The sequence below is a fragment of the Typopeltis vanoorti genome, chromosome 9, assembly GCF_054136105.1.
Source record: "Typopeltis vanoorti isolate ZY-2024b chromosome 9, IOZ_Tvanoo_1.0, whole genome shotgun sequence".
Taxonomy (NCBI): domain Eukaryota; kingdom Metazoa; phylum Arthropoda; class Arachnida; order Uropygi; family Thelyphonidae; genus Typopeltis; species Typopeltis vanoorti.
This window is the reverse complement of record NC_143557.1, coordinates 134,556,530-134,584,183: the sequence shown is the minus strand read 5'-3', so window position 1 is coordinate 134,584,183 and position 27,654 is coordinate 134,556,530. Positions and strand designations below refer to the sequence as shown.

General features: G+C 36.3%; 1 protein-coding gene across 1 annotated transcript in view; it reads right to left on the bottom strand.

Annotated features, from left to right (window-relative positions):
• The window catches only part of LOC150103590 (cyclin-dependent kinase 10-like), a 120,370-nt gene that overhangs the window by 82,092 nt on the left and 10,624 nt on the right, over positions 1-27,654 (bottom strand). The window contains exon 2 of the mRNA XM_090398496.1: positions 754-826. Within this exon, the coding sequence (XP_090254622.1) occupies positions 754-826 (73 nt within the window). The remainder of the gene's footprint in view (positions 1-753; positions 827-27,654) is intronic.

The window sequence follows — 27,654 nt, the reverse complement described above, 5'->3', positions numbered from 1 at the left end:
AAACATAAACACCATATAAGGTTATTTTTTATGCTCTAAGTAATGTCCAAATTAAGTACAAAGTGCTTGCTAAGATAATATAAAATGCTAAGTTCTTGTAAATAACTGACTTATCCAGCTTAAACCTTGCTAAATGAATTTTATTAAGTAAATATTTTACCAAATTTAATCAAATGTTACTGAATGGGTAACTCTAAATGTTGTATACTACTGCAACTATGGAAGACGTAACAGTTATTGAAGTAATTTGCCTTACAAGGCATTTTTATGATTTTACAAAATCTGTCTTGTAGAAGCACATTCCTGAGTCTAATTTCAGTGAACTGAATATTAAGATTAAATGCAGCTTAATATTTAATTACTTTTGTTGGGGGGAAAAGGGAGAAAATAACATCTTGCAATAGGACCTCTTCATAATAAATGATTTTCATAATTATTTTGAATTCACTATCTACAAGACCAAGCTATAACGAGACCACATTGACATGTTAGACCTAAGTTTAAAATATTTATTAAGTGACTACAGTATTTAAGTCAGGGATCTTGTGTCTTGCACATGATAAGTAAAAGCACAATTCACCAGTTTAGTGAAGTTTTCATGTTCCCAACACCAACTTTCACTAAACTGGTGAATTGTCGAGGACATTTTGCAATCAATTTTCAAGAAATTCTAATAGAATGAATATTAAAAATATCTTTGATATTATTATATAATGGAACAGTAACCAAAGTATAAAGTGCATAAGGACTTACATACTACACCATACGCCCCTTCACCAACTTTCTTTAATTTTTCAAAATCTGTAACTACGCGGCATCTTCCATACTGAAAAATAGACATACTAAACTATTAGCGAATTCTGTATCTGACATACTAACAACAACAAAAAAATCTAATTTTTTAAAGTTTCAATATAGGATGGAAATCTCAAACACAGACCAGTTGTGGATCAAGTTGTATGAAAATCTGCAGGCCATTAATTTTTCATTGAAAAATTTTCCCAACTTATATCACATATCCAAACATTGCAGAAGTTAAACAAGTAGGAGGAGATATAAATCACCAGAAGCCTGCTGCAAGTTTGTCCAGTAATAAAAGAAGAATGAAGAAATCTAAAAAAAAAAATAAAACATAACAATTTTCTCTTTTTGTAAAAAATCAGACTAGCATTGCTTCTTATCAGTGATATACAGTTGTAAGGCAACATTATTAAAAAATCAATAAGAAAAAACATTCTATTTATACATCACATCATCCCTTCATTTCTCAGATGTAAATTCAATACAAATTTCAAAGAGGCAGATGTGATTTACTGTCTTTAACAAATGTTAACTTGATTTCATATTCTCAGGTTGAAAAACATGTACATAAAATATCTTCGACAGTGTTTCCCTTTGTCGAGAAGGATAAATATTAGTTATTAAAAAATACATAGTTATCTAATAGGAAACCACAAGGAATAACTTCAGGCAAGAAATGCATTGCACTTCTTGATTGAAGGTAAGCTAATGAATAGAACTAAGCCATGTGTGCTGTTGAGAGCCTGCACACGTTTAATTCCCAAGAATTCAGTCAGTGCCCATGTGCCAGTGTGCATGCATGTGCATGTGTGCTGCTAATCCTAAGGTTGCCTTTAGTTGTAAATGAACTTTGATTCCTAGCTACAGACTACACATAAGGAACCACATTTCTTTTGCTTTACATAGGACTAGTTAACGTGTGCTGCAACAGCAATGCTTATTTGATTTACAGTCACATTTGGAATGGCTTGATATTTGTAAGTTCTTGACTGTTTGTTTCAAATAAATTTTTCCATGAATTTCTTGGGTGTGCATTACACACCCTAAATATACACCCCTGCTTCTTATATAACAGTGAATAATTTATAATTTTTCATCACAAATTTGACCATGCTATAAGTAATTCATACAATTAGAATAAAGGCAGGAAGGTGAAAGAAGATCATGATATTCTTTCACCTTCCTCGTACTCTTTCACCTCGTACTTGGAAAGAGTACGAGGGTGTGCTGAAAAGTCATAATCATCATGAAGGAACTGAGGTAGAACCATGTAACTTACACATTATTCTATATATTGCCCATGAAGTGTTATACATTTGTTACAATGCTGCTTCATCATTTGCAATCCTCTGAGAAAAAAAGTCTTTCCCTTATTGGACAAACCAGCCCTCAACTGCAGATACCACTTCATCATATTGGTAAATTTTGTTCCTTTCAAGTGTTCCTTTAAATTTGGGGATATAGGAAATAGTCAGATGGGGCCAGGTCTAGTGAACAGGGTGGACAAAGCAAACATTGAAAGCCCAGTTGTGTATTGTCTGTTGGGGTTTCATGAGCAGTTTTGTGTTGTCCTGCAAAAGCATGCTTATTATTATTATTGGGCCAGGAAACTCCAAGGAGTCGACAGACTCATCGAGGGAGGCCCTAACATCATGTCAAGAACAACTATTCAACATTCACACAGTATCTATCATACCTTGCCTTGAACTCATTCACGGTCGTAGCACCCACAACAGACTCTGGAAGCTTATTCCACTCATTTACCACTCTCCAAGTAAAGAACCTAGCTCTAACACCCTTGTCAACCACGCTCTTGTCCAGCTTCCATGCATGGCCCCTAGTCCTCCCACCACCAGTCATATTTTCAAAAATATCTTCTGGATCAATCTTATAAAAACCCTTCAGTAATTTGAATGTCTCAATCATATCACCCCTCCTTCGCCTATCATCCAATTTCTGCAACCCACAAATCTTCAACCTATTCTCATAAGGTTCATTCCACAGACCTGCAATCATCTTGGTCACTCTTCTCTGGACCCTCTCCACTTCCTCCCCATCACGAAGAAACCCTGGTGCCCATAGCTGGGCAGAGAAGTCCAGATGGGATCTTATCAAGGCTCGATACAGAGGAACAACAACTTGTTCATCTCTGCATGTTAAAGTATTTTTCAGAAGCCAAGTGATTTGGTGAGCTGTTTTAGTCACTTTTGCAATGTGCCCCCTAAACTTCAACTCCCTATCCACCAACACTCCCAAATCCCTGGCCTCATCAATCTCCTGGAGTATGGTTCCACCAATGCGATATACTGCTGCTATTCTTTTCACCCCAAAGTGCATAACCTTACACTTTGCCACATTAAATTGACATCCATTTTTCCTAGCCCAATCCTCCAAACTATCCAAATCATCCTGTAAAATTTTGACATCCTGTGCACTCACAATTGCTCTACCCAACTTTGCATCATCAGCAAACAAGTGAACACTTCCTCTCAGATCCTTTCCAATATCATTGATGAACAAATTGAAAAGCAGTGGTCCAAGAACAGAGTCCTGTGGCACTCCACTAGTCACAAGATGTCTTTTAGACTCCACTCCTGAATAAACCACTCTTTGATATTTCTCCTTCAACCACCCTCTTATCCATCTCCATCTCACCAACCCTATATCTATACCCATCTGCTCCAGTTTACTGATTAGGGTTCCATGTGGTATCCTATCAAAGGCCTTGGCAAGGTCCAGTAGTATCACTGTAAACCCATTACCCCTATCCAGTTCAGCCGTCACTGTGTTATAAAACGTGAGCAAGTTACTGAGGCATGATCTACCCTTCACAAAACCATGTTGTCCCCCATACAATATCCCATTTTCATCTATCCAATCCTGTATTCTTTTCTTGACTAATTTCTCTAAGACCTTGACAATGATTCCTGATATGCTAATCGGTCGGTAATTTACAACAGCAGTCTAGGAACCACCTTTATGCAGTGGAACTATTTTCCCCTCTTTCCACCCGCTCGGGACTAACCCAGACCCGAGACTCAAATTAAACAAAATGGCCAAGGGTACTGACAATTCTTTAGCTGCTTCTCGTACAACACGAGCTGGTATACCATCCAATCCCACAAATGTAATGACATTGAGGTTATGCAATAGACTACTCACCTCCACTTCATTAACCACAATTCCCGTATAATCTACTGGTTTATTCGTTTCTGCAATGTCACCACCTGGATGATATACTTTTGCAAAGTGCTCATTCAGTAACTCAACTATCTCAACTGATTCAGTTACCTCCCTACCATCGGCATTCTTTAAAATCAATCTGCCATGTACATTTTTCCTTTTACTTGCTACATATCTAAAAAACTGTTTAGGATTCTCTTTAGCCTGCATGGCCAATGTTCTTTCGTAATCCTTTTTTGCTTTTCTTACCACACTCGTCACCCTTCTGACCTGCGCTTTATACCGTTCATGTGCCTGCCGGTCACCCTTCTCCTTAAATTCCCTCCATAGTTGTTTCTTTTTTTGCAACTCAAGCTTAATGGTGTTATTCATCCATTTAACCCCTACTTGATTTATTATTCGGACTCTAGGTATACAGTCAGCCATTGCTTCATGCAAACACTTCTTAACTACCTCCCATGCACTATCAACTTCTAGTCCTTGCAGTTGTACATGCCATGGCACTGAACCAATCAAACTCCTAAGCTTGTCATACTTTCCAGCCCGATAATTCCACATGTACCCTGTCTTAATTGAAAATTCTACACCTTTAGCCACCTCCCAAGTTAAGACCCTATGATCACTCTCACCGATTGGTGGCAATGTGGTCATATTTGTTACAGCCAAATCCTCAGATGTAATTACTAGATCAAGCACTCTCTGACCCCTAGTATTTTCCATTACATGCTGTCGCAGATAGTTATCCCTTAATAACCGCATAAAATCCAGTTCCTTCCTTCCGTGTGTCCTCTCCTCACTCCAATCAATGCGACCATAGTTGAAATCTCCCATAATAATCACCCTCCTTCCATCCATTTCTTCTATTTGCTTGTGCATACTGTCACCACCATCTTTTCCATCACCTGGTCTATAGCAGCACCCAATTGTATATTTAGTTCTGCTAGCCACAATCTCACACCAAATGGCCTCAAATGTGCTCTTTTCTCTATCCTGCAATTCAACTTCTATTCTCCTTGGCTGGAGCTCATCAGCTATCATCAACAATACTCCTCCCCCCCATTTTATTCTCTCTGTCATTCCTGAACACACTATACCCATCAATTCAATCAACATTCAATCAAATCAACATTCAATCCCACTAGTTATATCATCTACAGTCAGCCATGTTTCACTAATACCTATAACCTGTGGTCTGGAAGTGCCAACCATGGCCAAAAACTCTTCCTTCTTGTTCCTAATACTCCTAGTATTAGTGTACATGAATTTAAGACCCCCATTAGCCCCAACCCTACCTTGATGCCTTATATTAACTATCCCACTCAGATTTGTTGTCCTTATTTGCTCTGGCATATTATATTCATTCTTACATTCAACTGCTTCCATAAGGACTGTATCTCTACCCCCCCCCTTAACAAATCTAGTTTCCCTGAATTTGCACATCCACTACATTCAGCAACACTTTCTCAAGTCTTCTTACACCGTAACCATTCAAATGCAAGCCATCCATCTTATACAGATCCTTTCGGCCATCAAACTCACTCCACACGTCCACAAATTCCACACCACTCGTCATACATAACCCACACATAAAGTCATTCGCAATTATGGCCCTCCTTTTAAACATTTCACTGTCATACCATGGCAAAAGACTAATCATTCTAACTCTCTCACTCTTTTCTTTTGCTACCTCAAACAATTCATTCAGGTCTTCTATCATTTCCATTTTATCTCCTTTCAAATCATTCGTACCTGCCACAACAATCATTTCTTTCACCCTTTCCTTTTGCTCTCTAATAGACTCAGTTACGTCCTTTATGGTCGCACCCGGTTGGTACGATTTTGTCAAATCCTCTACTAACACACCTCGTACTAACGTGTCTCCATACAGCACTCTATCCTTCATTTTGTTCATGTTCACATTCATACGTCTATTTTTCCTGTCATACCTTTTATTATTGGTTGGTTCATTCAGTCTACTTTTGTTCATGCACTCTAGCTGCTGTTTGGCTCTTTCTAGCGCACTATTCAACAACGCGATCTCACTCAATGCATCTATCTCATCTTTTTTGTTCTCTGAGAAACCATTTATACTATCATTCACACTCTCACAATTTTCATGTACAACCTTGCCGTTTCTTGTCATATCCCTATTTCCTTCATTCTGAAGGTTGACAAAAATATCACACTCATGATCCGAAATACACTTCAATTCCTCCTTCTCCCTACATTTTCTACACACATTCAATCCTTTATTATCATCTAACCACACTCCGACCGCACTCCGCAAAGCGTACATTTCACAGCTAGTACACTGACTCATTTCTTTTATGCTACCGTTCTTTGATAACGATGGCGAACCTTCATTACTGGCCGCCATTTTCCTTCGCACAAGTGCCATACTTATTTGCAACGTGTTTTGTCAAATTATATGTTATAACACACCAAAAATAGACGCACTAAAATATGCAAGGCAAACAAAACAAAACTTCACAATATTAAGTAATTTGTATCGATAACTGAAAATGATACTTATCTTATCTGGAGCTTGCACGAACACTACACATTACGAATTCATCTAGCGGCGACTTCCCGACATAGATTATGTTATAAAATACTTTATTACACTAACCACGCTAATAAAGCTCCAATAATATACCAAAATTACACACTTAAGTCCATTAAATTGAATCCAAAACATCAATAAATCAACAAAAAACACAAATCTCTCAGGAGCTCTCCGATAGCACGTCCGTTCACCAGCTAGCCTCGACACCAATCCTTCAGTAAAAGCTTCAGCTGTTCCCCACAACGTTTTTCCTTCAGTAAAAAGGTGAAACTGTTACAGTAGCAATTCCTTCAGAGCTGTTGAATAAACTGCTACTGTAACAGTTTCACCTTTTTTGAGGTACTTGATAAGGATTACACCACCTATATCCCAAAAGAATATGGAAAGAACCATCCCTGCTGACTTTTGGGTTTATAACTTCCTTGGCAGTGGAGAATCTTTGTGTCTCCAATCCAGTTACTGTTGTTTAGTTTCTGGGTCATAGTGATGAAGTCCTATTTCATCAATAGTCGATGCGAGCCAAAAAAATTTGCACCTGAGATCTCAAAATGACCCAAAATCTCTTGAGATGACAGCACACATTCTCTCTCTCTCTCTCTCTTGTTCAGCATATAAACATTTGGGGGTCCACTTTCCTGAAAGCTTCTGTATGTCCAGATGTTGGTGGACAATGACCCCCAACTCATCCCTTGGATATCCCCAGAGTCTTTGCAATGTTTTTGTCATGGCATACACTGCATCGATGTTTTCAGGTGTGATCACTGTGGAAGGTCTTCCTGATGTGACATCTGTTGTCTCAGAATGCCCAGTTTTAAACTTGGCCTCCCATCTGGCAACAGTTGGATATGGTGGGGTACAGTCCCCTAAAGTCTCACATCAAGTTTGGTGAATCTCAGTTGCAGACTTTTCTTGTAGCACATAAAAACTTGATGATGGCTTGCACCTCTAGGCCTTCGAATTTCTTCAAAACCACTGACTTGTCTTCTTACATATCCTAAAAGAAAAAGAACAAATTATTACAATTCAAGGAAACATGGGTTACAGGGTTTTTAAGATATGTTCTTTCTTGTGGTTATGTCAGATGCTTTAATATAATTTTTGTTCTAGGTGTTTATCACAACTTTTCACTCCACTTCCCTTCCCTTATCCTTCCCCCACAATGTACGATAATCTGCTATTCAAGAAAGTGAAAATATCAGCCTGTGGATGATGCCGAGATTTAACCTAGATTAAAACATAACAGTCAAAATTCGTTAAAATAACTCTGTTCTGTTCTGTTATAACACATCTAGATAATGAAGCACCTATAGGGTTGAGCAAGAAACAGTGCTCTTTACCTGTGAAAACTGAAATATCAAGTTCCCACCCTCACTCATTCTAGCAAATCAGACTGAAACATATATTATAGATAGACAAGATGGAAATCTACAGTATAATGGCTAACCATCCTATTCTATTACATTTGGTTTCCCTACAAATATAGCTTAACATAATCCTGCATACAAAAAAAACATACATAATTAATAATTTATTAATGCAATAAAAACCATTATTAAAAACAATAACTTATTGTTATTTTTTCTTCCTGACAAACTAGACATACTTCTTGCAGGATTAAATAAAATTTCTGCTGTTTTTAAAAAAAATGAATTTAAATTATAACTGAACATTTCAACTACTAAATTATAGTCATCTAAAGCAAACAAAAGTGGACTATTGCATAACATAGCAATCTTAAATTCTTTGCCAACCAGGTTTAAGCTTTCAGAAATGTTACTCTTTGTTAGGATTTTAGGGTGTTTTTGGAAAAGCAAAACCCTTTCACTTATTCACTTTCGTTACAATGTGATATTAATTTTTAACCTGCTCAACCAATGCCAAATGCTTGCTGTTCTATATATCTATCAACAACATAACTGATAAGACTTTTCTTATTGTATGTTCCCTCCATGTGAATTTATGCACATTTTTATGCTGGAATATGGAGTTATTACCATTCCATGTCTACAGAAAAATCTAGCAGGTATGTAATAATGTTACCATGAGCCTATGCTTTTCTCCAAGTTTTTCCAGAACATTTCTATATACTTCATTTTTTTATTTTTTATTTTTATATATCTATCCCACACGAGAGGTACAAGAATCTATAGCACATCAGTGTCATGTGTGAGGTAAAGATGAGGGTTGAGAAAGAAGAAACTTATTGACATTCTTAAATGCCTATGATTCATTTACCATTCTGCTGTTTAGGTCTCAAAAAGAAGGGTGTCTCCCCCCCACACACACACCCCATTTTGGAAGTGCTCTCTAATTAGTCAAAAAATCCATTCTCCTCTTCTTTAATATACAGGGTGTTCGGGATAAATTTGACATATTTATAATTAATTATATTTTTCCGTAAGTTACATGTATTAACACACACTTCTCTTCATTTAAAAGTTTGGACCCTTCTTCATTCATATACAAGATGTCAGAAAGGATGGATAGCTGGAACCCACCTGAATCATGGAAGAGAATAACTTGTATCATGATGATTCGTGCCCGCCATCAAAATAAGGATATTACGACTGCTGCCCAATGCTCCCTGAATACAGTAAAAACAATCAGGCATGAACTAGAGACTTGCAATGGTGACTACGAGGATGTAGCAAGAAGAAAGATCCCTAGCAGACGATCTGATTGCGTTCGTACAGCAGAATTCCTCGCAAATCTGCAGGAACAGGTGTTGAAGAACCCTGGCATTGGAATTCGGGCTTTGTTCGTGGAGTTGCTAACTGTAGTCAAGCCCTGGATAACAAGGGTAGCCAATGGTAGGCCGTATGTATGGCAGCAGGATTTGGCCCCTTGCCACACCTCTGGGAAAAGTCAAAAATGGTTGTCTGAAAATTTCTACGACTTCACCAGTCCAAATGTTTGGCCTCCAAACTCCCCAGACCTTAACCCCATGGATTATTTTGTATGCGGCGCAGTTGAAAAAGACACCAATCGCACTTCCAGTAATACAAAAGCCCAGTTAATGGATAAAATTAAAACAGTTTTTGCGGCCCTTCCCAGGGAGACTGTAGCATCAGCTTGTTCGAGGTTCCGAAGCAGAATTGAAGCTGTGATCGATGCTAATGGTGGTTATTTTGAGTAAATCTTGTTGATAGTATTGTAATTAACTCTGCCTGTAATGTTTTTTTGTCAATTCATTAAATTTAATAGATACAAAGAAGATTTTCTTTTTCCTTACGAAACTGTCAAATTTATCCCGAACACCCTGTATAGCAGATTTCTTGGCATTGCTTTTTTTTAATTTGCACTCAAATTTTATCTACTTGAATGCAAAAACAGCAAGGCATATTTTACTCAAGGGTAAATTAATGCCTTGGACAGTAGAAAAAATCTGATTTCTTGTCTGATGAAGAGGTGATATTTAAAATGTTTATAAAAAAGAAATCTTGAGGAGCAATCTCATGTTTACTAGAAATCAAGATTTTATAAAACTGGTAGAAAAAGATTTGGGGGAGAGAAGAGGGGGAGAAATACACTACTGAGCACTAAAATTAGCAAAGGTTATCAAGAAGCACATTGAAAAACAGTTTCAAGATGAAAATTCGGGAATGTAGGAATTTTGTTGATTTGTATAGAGCTAACTTTGCCAAATGAGAAAGAGTAATGCTGTGTCCCCTAATCAGAAAAACTGCAGATAGGATACTGAGTCAATTACAGAAGGTTGTCAATGCACAGAAGGAAAAAGTGGGTGAAAGAACAAACGTGTAGAATCCAAGCAGTAGTTACAAAGTTTGAGGATAACCATCCATTATCATCATGTGTATCTAGACAGTAAGCTGATAACTCAGTTGTCTAAATGTCAGAAGACAGACCACATGCTGGGAGATTACTTAAATAGGCCTTTGTGCCAAAGCACATCTATGCTTAGAGATACAGCAATTGAAGTAAGAGAAATCAAAATGTAACAATACTTTGATGGTAAAGATTTGTCACACAGAATGGATTGTATACGGGACTAGTTTCTGGCTGCAGGGAAGATACTAGTGGAAGAAATGAAGACATAGAAGAGGACTGAGCTTTGACGCACAAGCACTCAGAAAAATTGGAAAAATGCTTCAGGTAGAGGAGACTTTTTGGTATTTGGTTTAGACAAGATTTCTCTAATCTCCTTCTGCTGAAAAATTAAAAGTAATGAATGTTGCAATATCTGGAATGGTAAGGGAACATTCACCAACATTAATGCAAGAATTGGAGGCAACTTAATAAGCCAGCAATTGTTTTTTATACCAATTATTAGGTCAATTATGGCAAGAAACCAAAAAGCATAACTGTTGTTTTGACATGATGCAAGCCATTTGAAAATCAGATTTGGAAGTGTTGAGAATTTGCAAGCCACTCAAACGTATGGAAAGGCTTATATGTTCACAGTACGTTATTTTCATTCTGTGTTGTCATCAATACTGTGGGACTTAAACTAGTCCTACTGTTATACCAAACTGTTGTTGTCTTGCATACTGTGACAAATTATTTTTGTGCTCTGAATATGCTGAATATAATACCAGCAAAATATCAGCGAATAAGTTAATAAATATTATTTTCCTATCATACCATGAAAATAAATAACTTGCAAACCACTGTTTTGAGCTTTAGTATAAGCAGAAAAGAGAAGATGGAAATTCTGATTAAAGCCAACTGAGATATGCTTGATTCTTCTCTGGTATTGTCTTGGGATACTTCATGCAGAACCAAGGATTATATTAGAGGCAAAAGTTTAAAGTGGAATGGGAAATAAATGAATATTTTTACAAATGGAAACATTCATTCATATACTGAAATAATAACTATTTCAGTGATATGTTCTTTGCAAATGTTTGGACGAGAAGATTGAAAGCTATAGCCCAACTAATTATTATTATTATTCAGGCCTCCATGGAGTCAAAAGACTCATCGTGGGAGGTCCCCCCCCCCACAAGAAACACAAAGTCTATCATACCACTCCTTAAACTCATTGACCGTTCTCACTCTCACCACTCCATCAGGCAATGCATTCCATGGTTCAACCATGCAGGATTTAATTCACAGGAGCAGAAATCAACACTACATTTTGATCTGAATTGCCTAGAGGTCAAATAACATCCAGAGTATACTCATAAGGGAGGACTAGTGAGGAAAAGATCACAGATGTTTGTTGAGAGTTTGTGTTGTTTCTGACTTAATTTACTAGAGCTATACCAAGATGTTACATTACAGTAGGTTCAAATTTGATCATCTATTTTTAAATCCTGTGAAGTCCTATGCCACTGTCCTAATCTTAACTGGACAGACTGTATGCCTATCTCTAAGATTTGAGAAGTGATTGCTGTTAACTGTTTATTTATTTTTAATTAATTAATCATGTCTATACTCGCATCTCTGAACTCCAATAGTGTAGAGCTCCAACTGAGACATGATATTATACACATACTGTATGACTCATTCCTGTATTTAGAATTTAAATGTTGTTACTAGTTCTGCCCTCTTCCTGAATGAAGCTAATGAAGCTTCCTGAATTGAGCGAAATATATAGGAGTAATAAAGTCTATTTCGCTTTCTCTTACATGAGTGAAGCCATTATTAAAGAAATTCTACTATGTCTAATGTGCATGTCTCTATTAAACATCTAATGACTTATTCTTTCAGTGAATATTACTGGAGGTATGTCAGAAATTTTGGTAAGCTACATAAAGAAGTCACACTTGTATAACCAACTTGCATTTCTAAAACGTTGTGATAATGCTGGTTTAGTTTGCAATTTTATCAAAATGAAGAAGGCTATCAAACCTTACTCTGCTCATAATATTTACCAAAGAGCCAGCAAGGCCCTACTGCAGAAAGGATATGTTATGTTAAGAAGCTCTTCTTTTCTACTATCAATAAAATTTCTGAACTTCAAACTATACCACAGAATAATCTTAGCCTTGAACATTTTGACTTAATCTGTAGAATTTATATTTCCTCAGCCATGTTCACTTGAACTATAGTTTGAATTATTAGAACAAAGTTGCTAGTTCGTGCAGCAACCACCCACCTCTGTCCATGAAAAATAGGTCATAAATTTAACTAACAGTCCTTTCACCAATAATGAATTAAGTGTATCATTAAAAGGCACATATTTTGCTGTAACACTTCATTATTTGCCTCAGTTAGACTTTATGGTAGGTGTAGAAAAGGGCACTGGGGAATTATGACAGACGATGCTAACAAGCTCAAGTTTGAGACAGCACAGATTTTGTATAAAGCTAAATCTGAATAATATGATAAAGATAATAATGACACTGTATTAACAAACTCTGATAAAGGAAATACTATAGCAGTCATGGATACCACTGAGGAATAGATCTACTTATAAGTGACAGAGATCCAACACAAAGCCAGTTAAGCAAATTGTTAAATTGTGAATGAAGAATTTTATGATTTATTAATACTTCATTCATGATTTAACAATGTATTGTATTTCCTGAGCTAAGTTTGCTCCTATGTAAATTGTAAATTAAACATTTACTGTTAAATTTTTATTGAAATAATAATTGTAATTTTTTTTAGTTATTTATTCTGTATAAATTCTTTATATAACTTGTAAATATATCCTAAGTGATACATTTAATATATGCATTTTATTTGTTGTCACAGAAAGTGAAAATATTTCTAACGGACTCTGCTAATGCGATTTGATTGGCTGCTGTCAGTAAACCAAGTTATTTTTAGATAGCACGTGCCTTGGCTTATGGAGAACTATACAACGATCACGTGAGAATTGCGTGTTTTGGGTGGGAAAAAGGAGAGAGGATTTAGGAGATAGAGGAAGAAGGAACAAGAAGAAAAATGGTGTGAGTATAGATAGGTAGTGAGACGTGACCTAACCTGAGATCGAACGTTGCAACAAGGATTTGGAAGCTTGTTCCGATTTTAACGAATCTTACTTCGACCTCAAAATTATTTATAGTTTCCTGTCACCTTGTAAAGGAATTTACCTGAGTGAATGGATAATAATAATATGTTTGAGATTTATCGTAAGACAAGTTATTTATTACGAGCAAGAAAATATCTTTTCTAGTCTTGGCAAATAAGTTGTTGATCTCAGGAATACTACAAGTTTTGTGTCGTCTATAGTGGAAGATTATCGAGTGCCTAGAAGTGTTGTAAGGGTTTTCCGTAATGTGCAAGCTATGATGATCATACCGGTAAGAATATCTATTCTATAACTAACGTGTGATAGTGTTACTTGTGTCTGGAGAACTTGGTCAAATTTCGTGTTGCTGGAGCCAGCTAGTCAAGCTTGAATGAGTGATATTATAAAACATTTCCTTGTGAAATTAATGTGAGAAACTTCATTGAAGAATTAGTTCGTGTTTGAATGTGATATCTCACTATGTATATGTAAAATCAAGACTGAGCCTTTTAAGAACTATTTTAATCCTCTGATAAATATTGATGATATTTGTTAAGTGTTTGATAAATTGAAGTTTACGAATATTTCACTGAGACTAAAAAGAACTAACTTTTGAATGTTTTGCTGAACATTATTATTATTATTATTATTATTATTATTATGGGTATCTCCATGGAGTCAGTAGACTCATCGCGGGAGACCCAAACTAGCAAAACAATATCTGTCATATCTCTTCTTGAATTCATTTACAGACGAAGAGCTCACAACTAAGTCAGGCAATGAATTCCACTCATTCACCACCCTCCAGGCAAAAAACCTTGTTCTGACACCTTTGTTAACCACACTCTTCTTTAATTTCCAGAGATGACCTCTTGTTCTTCCATCACTATCACACAGCTGAAACATTTCCCCTGCATCAATCCTATAAAAACCTTTTAGTAATTTGAATGTTTCTATCATATCACCTCTTCTTCGCCTATCAACCAATCTCTGCAATCCACAAGCTCTCAATCTATCAATGTAGGGAGTATTTTTTATATCACTCACCAACTTGGTCACTCTTCTCTGAACCCTCTCCACAGCCTCCTGATCTCCAAGGAATCCAGGTGACCAGACCTGAGCACAGTAATCCAAATGTGGAAGTATCAATGCTTTATAAAGGGGAATAATAACCTCTTTATCTCTGGATGTCAGTGTGTTCCTCAACAACCAAGTAATCCTATGTGCAATCTTGGACACCTTAGCAATGTGTCCTCTGAACTTCATCTCCCTATCTACCAATACCCCTAAGTCCCTAGCCTCATCAATCTCTTGGAGTACCTTTCCATCGATGTAGTACACAGCTGGTAATCTTTTAATCCCAAAATGCATGACTTTACACTTTTCCACATTGAACTGACATCCATTTTCTTTTGCCCATTTTACCAGCTTATTTAAATCCTCCTGCAAACTTTCAACATCAGCTTGATTTTTTATTGCACTACACAACTTTGCATCATCAGCAAACAACTGAATATCTCCCTTTAAGCCGTTTCCTATATCATTTATATACAAATTAAACAACATTGGCCCAAGCACTGAGCCCTGAGGTACACCACTGGTCACCTGCCTCATTCTGGACTCGGCTCCTCCATACACCACCTTATGGTATCTCTCCCTGAGCCATTCTCCTATCCATATCACCAATTTAATATCCATTCCCATCTGCTCCAATTTGCGTAACAGTGTTCTATGGGGTATCCTGTCAAAAGCCTTAGCAAAATCCAGAAGTACCACTGTGTAGCCAGTTCCTTTGTCCAACTTGGATGTTATTCTATTATGAATAGTTAATAGATTGCTAAGGCAGGATCTACCTTTAACAAAACCATGTTGGCCTCTATAGAGTATCATATCCTGATCCACCCATTCTTGAATTTTGTCTTTAACCAACTTTTCCAATACTTTTACCACTACTCCTGAGATGGTGATTGGTCTGTAATTCAATACCGCAGTTTTAGAGCCACCCTTATGCAAAGGAACCACTTTGCCTAACTTCCACTCCCTAGGGACCATACCAGAGTTCAAACTTAAATTAAATATCCAGGTAAGAGGGGTTGACAATTCATTTGCACATTCACGCAACACCCGAGCTGATATTCCATCTAAGCCTACCGCAGTGTTTGCATTTAAGTTTTGCAATATATTTAATACCTCTGATTCTTTAGCTTCAATTCTCACATTAGGTATTGCTATAGGTATAGAGATATCCTCACTTGGGTGATAGACTTTTGAGAAGTGATCACTCAGTAACTCGACTATTACATCTGATTTTGTCACCTCAATACCATCAGCACCCACTAAGGTTATCCTTCCGAAGTCATTCTTCCTCTTACTTGCCACATAGCGGAAGAACTCTTTGGGATTACCCTTGATCTCTTTGGCTAAGGTCTTCTCATAATCTGATTTAGCTTTTCTTACTATGCTGGTAACCTTCCTAGCTTGAGCCTTGTACTGCTCATGGGTGTCCTGATCGCCCTTCTCCTTGTAAATTCTCCATAACATTTTCTTTTTTTGCAGTTCAAGCTTGATACTACTGCTCATCCATCTAATGCCTGCCTTGTTTGACCTCCTAACCATAGGGACACAATCTGATATTGCTTTCCTCAGATACCCGCTGATTTTATCCCAAGCACTGCTAACATCTTTCCCTTGCAATATGTTTTGCCATGGGATGGCTGCAAGCTCACTCCGAAGCTTGTTATAATTGCCTAACCTGTAGTTCCGTACATACCCCTTCTTAATAGAAAAATCCACAGATTTTGCAACCTCCCAAGTCAATACCACATGATCGCTTTCACCAACTGGAGGTAACGAGGACACCTTACTTATGCATATAACCTCTGAACCAATAACCAGGTCCAACACTCTCACACCACGTGTCCCTTCAGTTACGTGCTGTTTCAAGTAATTATCTCGTAGGAGATGTATGAACTCCATTTCCTTTTTGCTACGTGATATTTCCTCCTTCCAATTGATATCACCATAATTAAAATCCCCCATAATAATCACTAAGCCTTCACTCATTGCACTAAGTTGCTGATGCATGAATTCAATATCTTCCCCCGTACTCCCTGGCTTATAGCAGCATCCAACTCTATATTTGGTTGCGTTGGTCACTATTTCGCACCAGACTGCCTCAAATGAACTCTCATTCACATGTCTATCATCATGATATACTACTTTCTTTGGCTGCAACACATCGGCTATCATCAACAGTACTCCTCCTCCTGTTCTATCTTCTCTATCCTCCCTGAAAATACTGTACCCTTCACATTCAATTCCAGTGACCACATCTTCTGCTGACAGCCAAGTTTCACTAATGCCTACAACTTTTGGTGAGATTTCACTGACTAATGCCAAAAATTCTTCTCTCTTATTTCGAATGCTTCTAGCATTGGTATACAAAAATTGCAGATTCCCTCTAGATCTTGTACCGGCTTTAGAACTGATATATAAGTCACTAACTACCGTAGTCCTATGCCGATTTTTATCCCCTCTCTTCTGCAATTTATTCTGCCTATAAGGATCAATAAATACACAATCAGTGCTAAAGTTTCTCTCTCTTACACTCAACCTTTTCAATATTAGTTTCCCTGCCCAATAACTTCAACCTGTTCAGAAAACAATAACACCTTCAATCGCTTATGTCCTTCCATGTTAAGATGCAGTCCATCTCTAGCATACAACTGCCTTTTTCCTTCAAACACACTCCAAACATCAACAAATTCCAGACCTCTTTTTCTGCACATTCTTGCAATCATATCATTCATTATCATTGCTCGTCTACTTAACTCGTAATTGTCAAAACGAGGCAGCACGCACACTATTCTCCCATTGACACTTTTCCTCTTCACAATATCTAATAATGTTCTTAAATATTTTCCTACCCGATTTATACTACCTCTCAGGTCATTCGTACCCACCATAACTATCATCTTGTCTGTTTCATGCCCTCTCTTTATCGCTAAAGCCACTCTTTCTATTGTCCCATCAGCCCAGCACTCCTCATGCATACCACTCTCCATACCCTTAATCATAGAATCACCATATATTTTACCATTCTTAACTTCATTCAAGTCCACACTCATGGACTCATTCTCTACACTATTCAGCATGACTCTCCCAGCTTCATTACTCAACTCTCTATTACTTACCCCCCCACTCTCACTACATCTCATTTCTTCTAGGCCACTTGTGGTTTTATTATGTTGACTCCCAATCACTCCCATTCTATTTATTACTGAATCATTCAAAGACTCACCCATATGTAATCCTGTTCTAGTTACTTCAGCTAAAGTAATCTCTATAGTCCTAATTTCTCTGTTTAACACATTAAACTCAGCTTTAACTTCCAGAATCTCCTTACCGATCACTTCCACTTCCTCATGAAGAAGATGAAGGTCATTTTTCATTTTCATAAACTCCCGCCGAAGTTCTTCCGCTACAGTCCCGATGTCTGCTTCCATTCCTAAACGCTCCAGCCTATCCCGACACTTCTCACATACGTCGACATTTTCTTTCTTCTCATTTTGCCAGACCGACCACAGATCCTTCACATTTTTCGGTGCATACATGTAGCAGTTTCCGCACCGCATCCATTGCGAAAAATCTAACGCTGAGCCAGCCTTTCGTGTAGTAGTAGAAGTCCTGCGCGCCGCTGATGTACGTTTCTTGTTGGACGCCATCTTTACACGTTGTTATAGTGAAACAAACGGCAGTGAAAACACAATATATACAACACAGTTCTAAACAATAATACCACTGAAGGACACTTGTTTCTAACCGATGCACAATTGCAGCATAATTTGTGACAAAAAGCCACACTATATTTAACTTTAAAAACACGTTTTCTAGACTAGCTAAACTCGACCGCCACATTTACCAAGGACACTAGCGCCCAATTGATATTGTTTAAAGTGAAACTAAGTTGAAATCCTAATGGATGTGAATTGTGAAAGTCATATATATAAGTTCTAGCAGTAAATGATGCACTCAGCCTGAGTAGAATCTTAATACTTTATTGAATGCATAAATTATTTTCTAATTGTATTGATCTTTAATAGAGTTCTTGTTTCTTATGTAAGAATAATTTTGTGAGAGAATTAAATATCTTGTTTAACTTGATTCTTGTGCTTGCCTAATTTCAGTTTCATTGCACCGCTCATTAAAATACGAATCTTGCAGGGAAACCCTAAATATAGTTATCTGTTGTTTCAAGGATACTTGTGACATAAGGCTGAATGATATAATCACGTAATCACAAGAAAGATATTTATGTAACCAAATATTTCGGTCTGGAAATAGCAGACCATCGTCAGTGGTAATACAAGAACAGTTTAAAAAATACAAGCTCGAATACTAACAGCACATCGTTAAAATTATAACACGCCACGCGATGTTAAATCACTAAGTATGAAACGGAATATTTTGAAGTACAAACATGATTGAATTTGCTATTAAAAAAAAAAAAAAAATTTAATTAATGAGTAATCTTGATTAGACTTTCCCAGATTTTTGATACAGATATACAGTCATTACGATTCAGGTTGGGGCGATGGAGCAAGGCCTCCACGCTTTCCTTGAACAAACATTCGAACCTATAACGGGATCTATGTAAGTGGCGAGTCTTGGACCAAAGGATGCTGTGGTTAGTTTCAATCCCGTGTTGAGCCAATCCAGACTTTTCAGGTTTGTTGTGAAGAATGGATGATTGATGTTCTTGGATTCTTTTTTCAAGAGAACGTCCAGTTTGTCCAAAATAAGAGAGATCACAGTTGCATGGAATTTGATAAACTCCAGGAAGAGATAAAGTTGAGCGTTTGTCTTTAGGAGAAGGAAAATGAGAAGACAATTTATTAATAGGTGAATACGTAGTTGTTAAATCATATTTCTTTAAAATTCTTGCGATAGGTTCTGAAATACTGGATATATAAGGAATAGGCACTCAACGTGTTGAAACTTTGTTGTTTTGTATAGGATTATAAGAATTGAGAAGACGTTGAGTATTTTTTTCAGAAAAGCCATCGAGTTTCATGTGTTGTTGGATAGTAGAAAGTTCTTTCTGTAGATAATCAAAAGTAGAACAATTAGTTTTGGCTCTTCTGATGAGGCATTTTAAAATTCCTGTTTTTTGACATGGATGATAGGCTGATTCTTTAAGAATATAACGACCTGTGAATGTTGGTTTCCTGTATACTGTAGTTGTAAGAATATTTGAAGGTGATCGGATGAGGAGAACATCTAAAAAAGATAACTGGTTGTTTTCTTCTAATTCCATAGTAAACTTTATGCGATGATTCAAGGAATTAATACTGTTTAAAAAGGAAGGTAAAGCATTTTTGCTGTGAGGCCAAATAGTAAATATGTCATCTATATATCTTACCCAAAAAAGATGGTTGAGGGAAAATAGATGCGAAGAGGACTTTTTCTAAATGTTCTAAATAAAAGTTGGCCAAAGCGGGAGAAAGAGGACTTCCCATGGCCATTCCTTCTACTTGGCTATAAAATTTGTTTTGATATACGAAATATCCAGAATGTATTACGAAATCGAAGTTTTATAATATCTTGAGGAAAGATGTCAGCAAGTAATTTTAAAGTTTCCTTGAGAGGTACATTGGTATATAAAGATTCTATATCAAAACTAACCATAAGATCTGTAGGTTGTAATGAGACATTTTTTAATTTTTCTAAGAAATCTGAGGAGTTTTTTATAAAAGAATTAGAGTTGCCAAAGTGAGATTTCAATAATTTAGCTAGATATTTGGCTATACGGTAAGTAGGAGAATCAATACAATCTACTATTGGACGAAGAGGATAGTCAATCTTGTGGATTTTTGGAAGTCCATAAAATCTAGGAGGTCTTGCAAAATGAGTTTTAAGTCTTTAAATTGTGTCTTTATCCAAACTGATGACTTCATCAAGGAGAGAATTTAATTTCTTTAGTTGTCTGTTGGTTGGATTATAATCAATTTCTTGATATGTGGAGCGATCTCGAAGCAAAAGAGAAAGTTTTCTTCTGTAATTTGCTGAGTCCATAACTACTGTTGCTTTTCCCTTGTCAGCTTAATGATAATGAGGTGATTATTTTTTCTCAAGGACTGTAAAGATTTCATTTCAGAAGGAGATATGTTGGAAGGAGGAAGTTTAGCCTTAAGTAGAGACGAAGCGACTTCTAGGCGAAGAGCATTAGCTTTATCACTGGTTAGATGATTAAGATTCCTCTCAATATTAACTAGGAAATCTAGATATGGTATTTTATTTGGAACAATAGAAAAATCATGTCCTTTTGACAGGATGAGGGTTTCGCTTTTAGTCAAAGGATGTCCGGATATATAATCACAATCCAATTATCTGGAGTTATGAATGGCTTGGATTGTCTAGACGAAAGAGCTTCATATTTACGGTAAAGATGTTGACTTAGTTTATTATAAGCAAGTTGAGAAGAACGTTTAGCCACATTTAGAACTATGTGAGAAAGATGTGAATCCATATTTGTGGATATATAGCTGCGTAAATCAGAAATCTGATGACTGTGAAAAGCAAAGTCACGTTTAGCAGCTTTAAGTTGATTACGGATTAGAGATAAACTAGTGTTCCGGTAAATATTATGAGCTCCAGGAGATTTTATTGTTTCTTTAATCTTAGCGAAATTGGGAATAATCTTGTTGTCGCAGCACATTTTTAAGAAATTAATCTTTGCTCGTAACCTACCTTGAATAACTGAAAGTTTTCCTAATTTACCAGTTATTTTGGTAGCATTTTCCCCGTGAAGGATAAGAATCTGTTGTTTCAAGGATACTTGCGACATAAGGCTGAATGATATAATCACAAGAAAGATATTTATTTAACCAAATATTTCGGTCTGGAAATAGCAGACCATCGTCAGTGGTAATACAAGAACAGTTTAAAAAATACAAATATATAAGTTTAAAAATATAATGGTCTGCTATTTCCAGACCGAAATATTTGGTTAAATAAATATCTTTCTTGTGATTACGTGATTATATCATTCTAAATATAGTTAAGAAATTATCGGCCTGTAGTGCTATTTGATGCTTGATTCCTTCACAACAATTGTGTAATTTCAAACATAGAGTGGCACAGTATAATAAAAATTTTCTTCATGTTTGAATGTGGGGTCAACCAACAGCTAGCAAATACCTGAATAATATGATAAAGATGATAATAACACTGTATTAACAAATTCTGATAAAGGAAATACTATAGTACTCATGGATACCACTGCCTATAATCACAAACTTAATGTTTTACAGAGGGATAGATCTACTTATAAGTGACAGAGATCCACCACAAAGCCAGTTAAGCAAATTTAATAAATTGTGAGATCAAACATATTCCTTAGATGCTAATACTATTGAAAAGTTGTTGATTCATGATATTCATGCCCAACATATTTATGGTCTTTCTTAAAGTACTAAATCTGATTATCCATTACATCCAATAGTTGAATGCACAAAATCTCCTACTTAATATTTGGCAAAATATCTTTCAAGAATTCTACGACACTTTACTGGAAAAACCACCTCTTATTATATCAAAAATGGTTTTGACTTCAAAGAAAAAAACTAAAGATCTTATCTTCAAGAGTCTGAAATGATGGTTTCGTTTGATGTAGTTTCACTGTTTACAAATATACCACTTCAAGAAACTCTACAACTTTTACAAGTAGATTTCCCTGATGATAACATAAAATTATTCAAGTTTACTATCAATGCCAGTTATTTTACCTGGCATAATAAATTATTTCAGCAGACTGAGGATACTGCGATGTGTCCTAATCTTAATCAGACAGACTATGCCTATTTCTAAGTTTTGGGAAGTGATTGTTGTTAATTGTTTACAATTTCTTATATTTTTATTATTATTTTTAAATTAATTAATTATACATCTATTCCAACATCTCTGAACTCTGTTAGTATTTCCTCCTACAGGACCGCTGCCAAATATGATATTATAATGCATGCTGTATGACATGTTCTTACATTCAGAATTTATATGTTGCTACTAGTTCTGCTGGTCAGTGAAAGAAGCTCATGACATATTTGAGCAAAATATATAGCCGTAATAAATTCTATTTAGTTTTTTCTTACATGTCTGAAGCTGTTATTTATAAAATTATACTATGTCTAACACATCTCTATGAAAATGTCTAGTAACTAAAATATGATTTTATTATTATTATTCAGACCTCCATGGAGTCACAAGAATCATCATCGTAAGCCCATTCTAGAAAACACAAAGTCTATCAAACCACTCCTTGAACTCACTGACCATTCATGATCGCACCAATCTATCAGGCAATGTATTCCATGGTTCAACCCTCCTGCTCACACTTCCTTTTGTAACGTCCAGGGATGGCTCCTTGTCCTGCTCCTTCCCCCTGTTCTACCAAATGAAAGAACTCTCCATTGTCAACCCTTGGAGATATACAGTTTAATTGGATGGAGATATACAGTTTAATTCAATAATAAAATCAGACTAGGATATATTGGCCGAAGATTTTAATAACAAATTAAGCTGACTAGTTTCACCAATTGACTGTTGGCTTCATCTGGGCATACATAAGGTGATAAAAAACAACTTAAAACAGGTGAAGAAAGAAACATAAATTAGTACATAAAATGAGTTCTTTCTTGATCTGTTTTATTCGTTTTTCAGTGTTTATTTCCAATAATGTCTTCATTTAAAAAAAGTTGAACAAATATCAAGTCGATATACAAGAAAGAGACAAAGTACATCATTAGAGTGGCAAAAAAATAAAGAGAAAGCTCTTTATTTTTTTTGAGAAAGTACCGGCATATGGTCATATGCCGGTACTTTCAAGTAATCATTGAAAATGTAAAGCAGTTATATTACAAGATTCAGATTTTGAGAAGTTTTATGAAAAGTTTTATGATCCTAAGACTAAAGTGAAACAAGATTCTTTCATTATATTTAATTTTATTGATATTTAAGTTGCAACACATGGGTCTGGATTCAGGATTGGCTGTCTGATAGGTATCAGAGAGTTGTGTATGGTGGAGCAGTTTCAAGGAGACAGAAAGTTACAAGTGGGGTCCCACAGGGCTCAGTACTAGGACCTATATTGTTTAACCTTTATATCAATGACATTGCCAGTGGATTGCAAGGGGATATTCAGTTGTTTGCAGATGATGCGAAGCTGGGAAGGTTTATTAGTAATAGTGCAGATGTGGTAGCCCTGCAAGAGGATTTGAATAAGCTAGATAGATGGGCAAATGAAAATTAATGAGGATGTCAGTTTAATGCAGCAAAATGTAGGGTCTTGAGGTTTGGGAAACATCGATGGGATGCTGCATACTCTATGGGAGGAGTTATACTGGAGGAAGTTGGGGAGACAAGAGATCTGGGGTTGATGATTGATAGAAACCTGAAGTTTAGGGGACATATTGCAAAGGTGGTGAAGGTAACACAGAGGATTGCTGCTATTATGAGAAGGACACTGACCTGCAGAGATAAGAGGGTTATCATTCCGTTGTATAAGTCTCTGATCAGACCACACTTGGACTATTGTTCTCAGATTTGGACCCCAGGATTTGAAGGGGATAAATTAACTGTGGAAAGGATACAAAGACAGATGACAAAGATGGTTTCAGGACTGTACAAGGATAGTTATTAGGATCGGCTGAGAGAATGTGGACTGCAGAGTTTGGTGGATAGAAGAAGGAGAGGCGATATGATTGAGACTTTTAAACTGTTGAGAGATGGTTACAGGGTTGACACTGGGGAGTTCTTTCGCTTGGTTGAACAGCGGGAAGGAGTGATGACAAGAGGCCATCCCTGGAAGTTACGAAAGGAAACTGTGAGCAAGAGGGTAAGAAGTGGTTTCTTTGTGTGGAGGGTGGTTGAGCTGTGGAATGCATTGCCTGATGGAGTGGTGGGAGCGAGAACGGTCAGTGAGTTTAAAGAGTAGTATGATAGACTTTGTGTTTCTCAGGGGGGACCTCCCCTCGATGAGTCTTGACAGACTTTATGTCTTAGGAAGGACCTCCCTCGATGAGTCTTTTGACTCCTTGGAGGCCTGAATAATAATAATAATAATAATAATTATTACAAATGCAATATTGGTGAAAAATATGGAAAGAAATAGAGCGAATGATAAAGAACGGTGACAGTTTTCTGTGACATATTCTGTCCAAACTTATGATGGGGATAACCTGAAAGTGTGTTGCACAACATTCTGTAGTACTCTCAGAATCAACAATAAAAGAGTACGTCTTGCAGTATTTTATTATTCTAATGGGTCTGGATGTCAGATTGGTCAACTGGATTCAGGTTTGGCTGTCCAATAGGTATCAGAGAGTTGTGTATGGTGGGGCAGTTTCAAGGAAGCAGAGGGTTACAAGTGGGGTCCCACAGGGCTCAGTACTGGGACCTATATTGTTTAACCTTTATATCAATGACATTGTCAGTGGATTGCAAAGGGATATTGTTGTTTGCAGATGATGCAAAGCTGGGAAGGATTATTAGTAATAGTGCAGATGCGGCAGCCCTGCAAGAGGATTTGAATAAGCTAAATAGATGGGCAAATGAATGGTGTCGGTTTAATGCAGCAAAATGTAAGGTCTTGAGGCTTGGGAAACATCGATGGGACACTGCATACTCTATGGGAGGAGTATGCAGGGGGAGATCTCCCCTCGATGAGTCTCTTGATAGCTTTGTGTTTCTTAGGAAGGACCTCCCACGATGAGTCTTTTGACTCCATGGAGGCCTGAATAATAATGGTTGCAATGGTTGTGGTTGCAAAGTCCACAGCTAAGAACCTTAAGGGTTCATGAAAACTTAAGACAAGACAATGGTGTTGGAAAGGGAAGAAGGAAGAGGTGAAAAAAAGAGTTAATCAAAGGAATAAACTAATCAGACAGTTGATACAGAAGCACATCGAGATCTTCAAATGCACCTCAGGACATTATGGCCAAGAGAAGGTAGGCATTATAGTATTATTTTTAGAAAAACATTCAATGTGTAGCCCCAAATAATCATAGAATAATAATTTTAGGGATATCATACTAATGCTCCTTTAATAATAAATTAGTATTATATATATATTTTTAATTTTAACCCCAGTTGCTAATGCTATAATTTAAATGTGTTTAGGCCTGGTATAGGTTAACTACCTAATCAAAAGATCATATTTTAAATTATATTTATTTTATATTTTCATACCCCACACAGAAAATATCTGCCTTCAGAGCTGAGCACATTAGAACCATATGGCAAATGTTCCGTGAGGCACACAGTGATAATCACAAAGCCAAGACCTGCAATTATCATTTCTACTACAAAATCTTCACAACAGAATTCAACCTATGGTTTGGCACTCCTCGGACTAACATTTGTCGCTATTGTGAAGAACATAATCAGTAACTTAAAATGAAGCTGATGAAGAAGAGAAGAAGAAAATAGTGTGTGAGCTCTTTGTTCATAAACAGAGAGCAAAACAGTTCTAATGTTTAATGAGTGAGTCACCACGAGATAACACTGCATGTTTTAACTTTGATATAATGCAGAACCAACCACTGCCCCATACTCCTCTGGGTGAGGCATTTTATGCATGTCAGATATGACAGCATTATTTGGGCATCATTGAGCATTACAGTGCAGATTCAAAACAAAAGCATGATGATGTGCATATTTACACTTGGTCTGAATGTGATGCCAAAAGAGGTGTCTTTTGAATCATACTAAGGTTGCTAGTGCAGTTTTCTGCCATCTAAAAGATTTTTGTAGTAATAATCCAAAAATAAATAGAATCACTCTTTTTTGTGATGGGTGCAGTACTCAAAATAAGAACTATGTTCTATTAGCAATGATTAGCAAGCTTACTGATCTGTATAATGTCACATTTGAGATTACCTATCTTGTCTGCAGTCATAGCTATTTGCCTGTTGATCAAGCCTTGGAAAGAGTTGAAAAGATGATAAGAAAGACTGAACTACTACTTCTTCCTGAAGATTATAATATTTTTAAAAGAGTGGGACAAATGCATGTTCTTGGTAATAACTAGCAATTTTTTGACAGGAAGCTCGCAGTCAATTCATGCATTAAAATGAAGTTAGATTTCAAATTTTATGAAAGTCATTAGAATCAACTCAAAATCAGTAAGTTGTAAACCCCAATACTGTCCGACCACAGATCTGAGAGCCTAGTCTGGCAACCTGCCAAGCAGAGTTAATTCATGCTGAAGGGGAAAAGAAATAAAGGATGTACGAATTGGTCACAACACATGAAATCAAGTGCTTTATAAGTAAAATTTTCCAACTGTTATACAAACAAAACAGTTATCACTTTAAAAACTACAATGTTCATAAAATAAAAGTTAATTTTCCGACATGTAATAATAAAGAACTCATCCCACAAGACAGATTGATTACCCTCTTATCCGAATGGATTCTCCTGCTTTTGACATGCACAGAAGTGTCGAAGGGTCTCGCATCTGTGGGCGTACAGTACTCTGATTTACTTGGGATGTGCAAACATATTTTGTTAAAACAGGGTAAAATATGGTCCTGTATTGAGGTTAAGCCGTTATCATTAGGTTATGCATTAAAGAAGGAAAAGATTGATGATGCAAATGGTCTTTTAAACAACCTTGGAGCAAATGGTCTGCAATGAAATTTTATGCAAATATATTTTCTTTATCAGCAAGTAATGATATTTAAATGACATGACTGTTCAGCTCAGTTATATTCAAATTATGAATGCAGTGATTACTCTAAGTTAGAATTAAATTTGTTTGTACTTTAAGAATCATACTAGTACTATTGTTATTGACAGCACAGAGCTTAATTGAATTATTTAATATAATAAAACTGATAATACAGTTTCTTGTTGTTGTTTTTTTATTAAAAAAGGAGACTTTTTTTTTGTCCCCAATTGACTTAATTCTACTGCTAGAAATTCAATTTCTCTGATTATTTTGCTTCAGGATTTTTTTTCATTATTATTACACATTTATTTATAATTAAAATTTTGAGTTATGTACAAAAAATTAAATTATTTTCTTGATACTGAACTTTGTGGTTTTCTGAAATTTTGTATTTGACACAGATGTCACTTTGGAAATACGCTCTTCAGCTGTGAGTAATTAGAATGCATTGCCTGA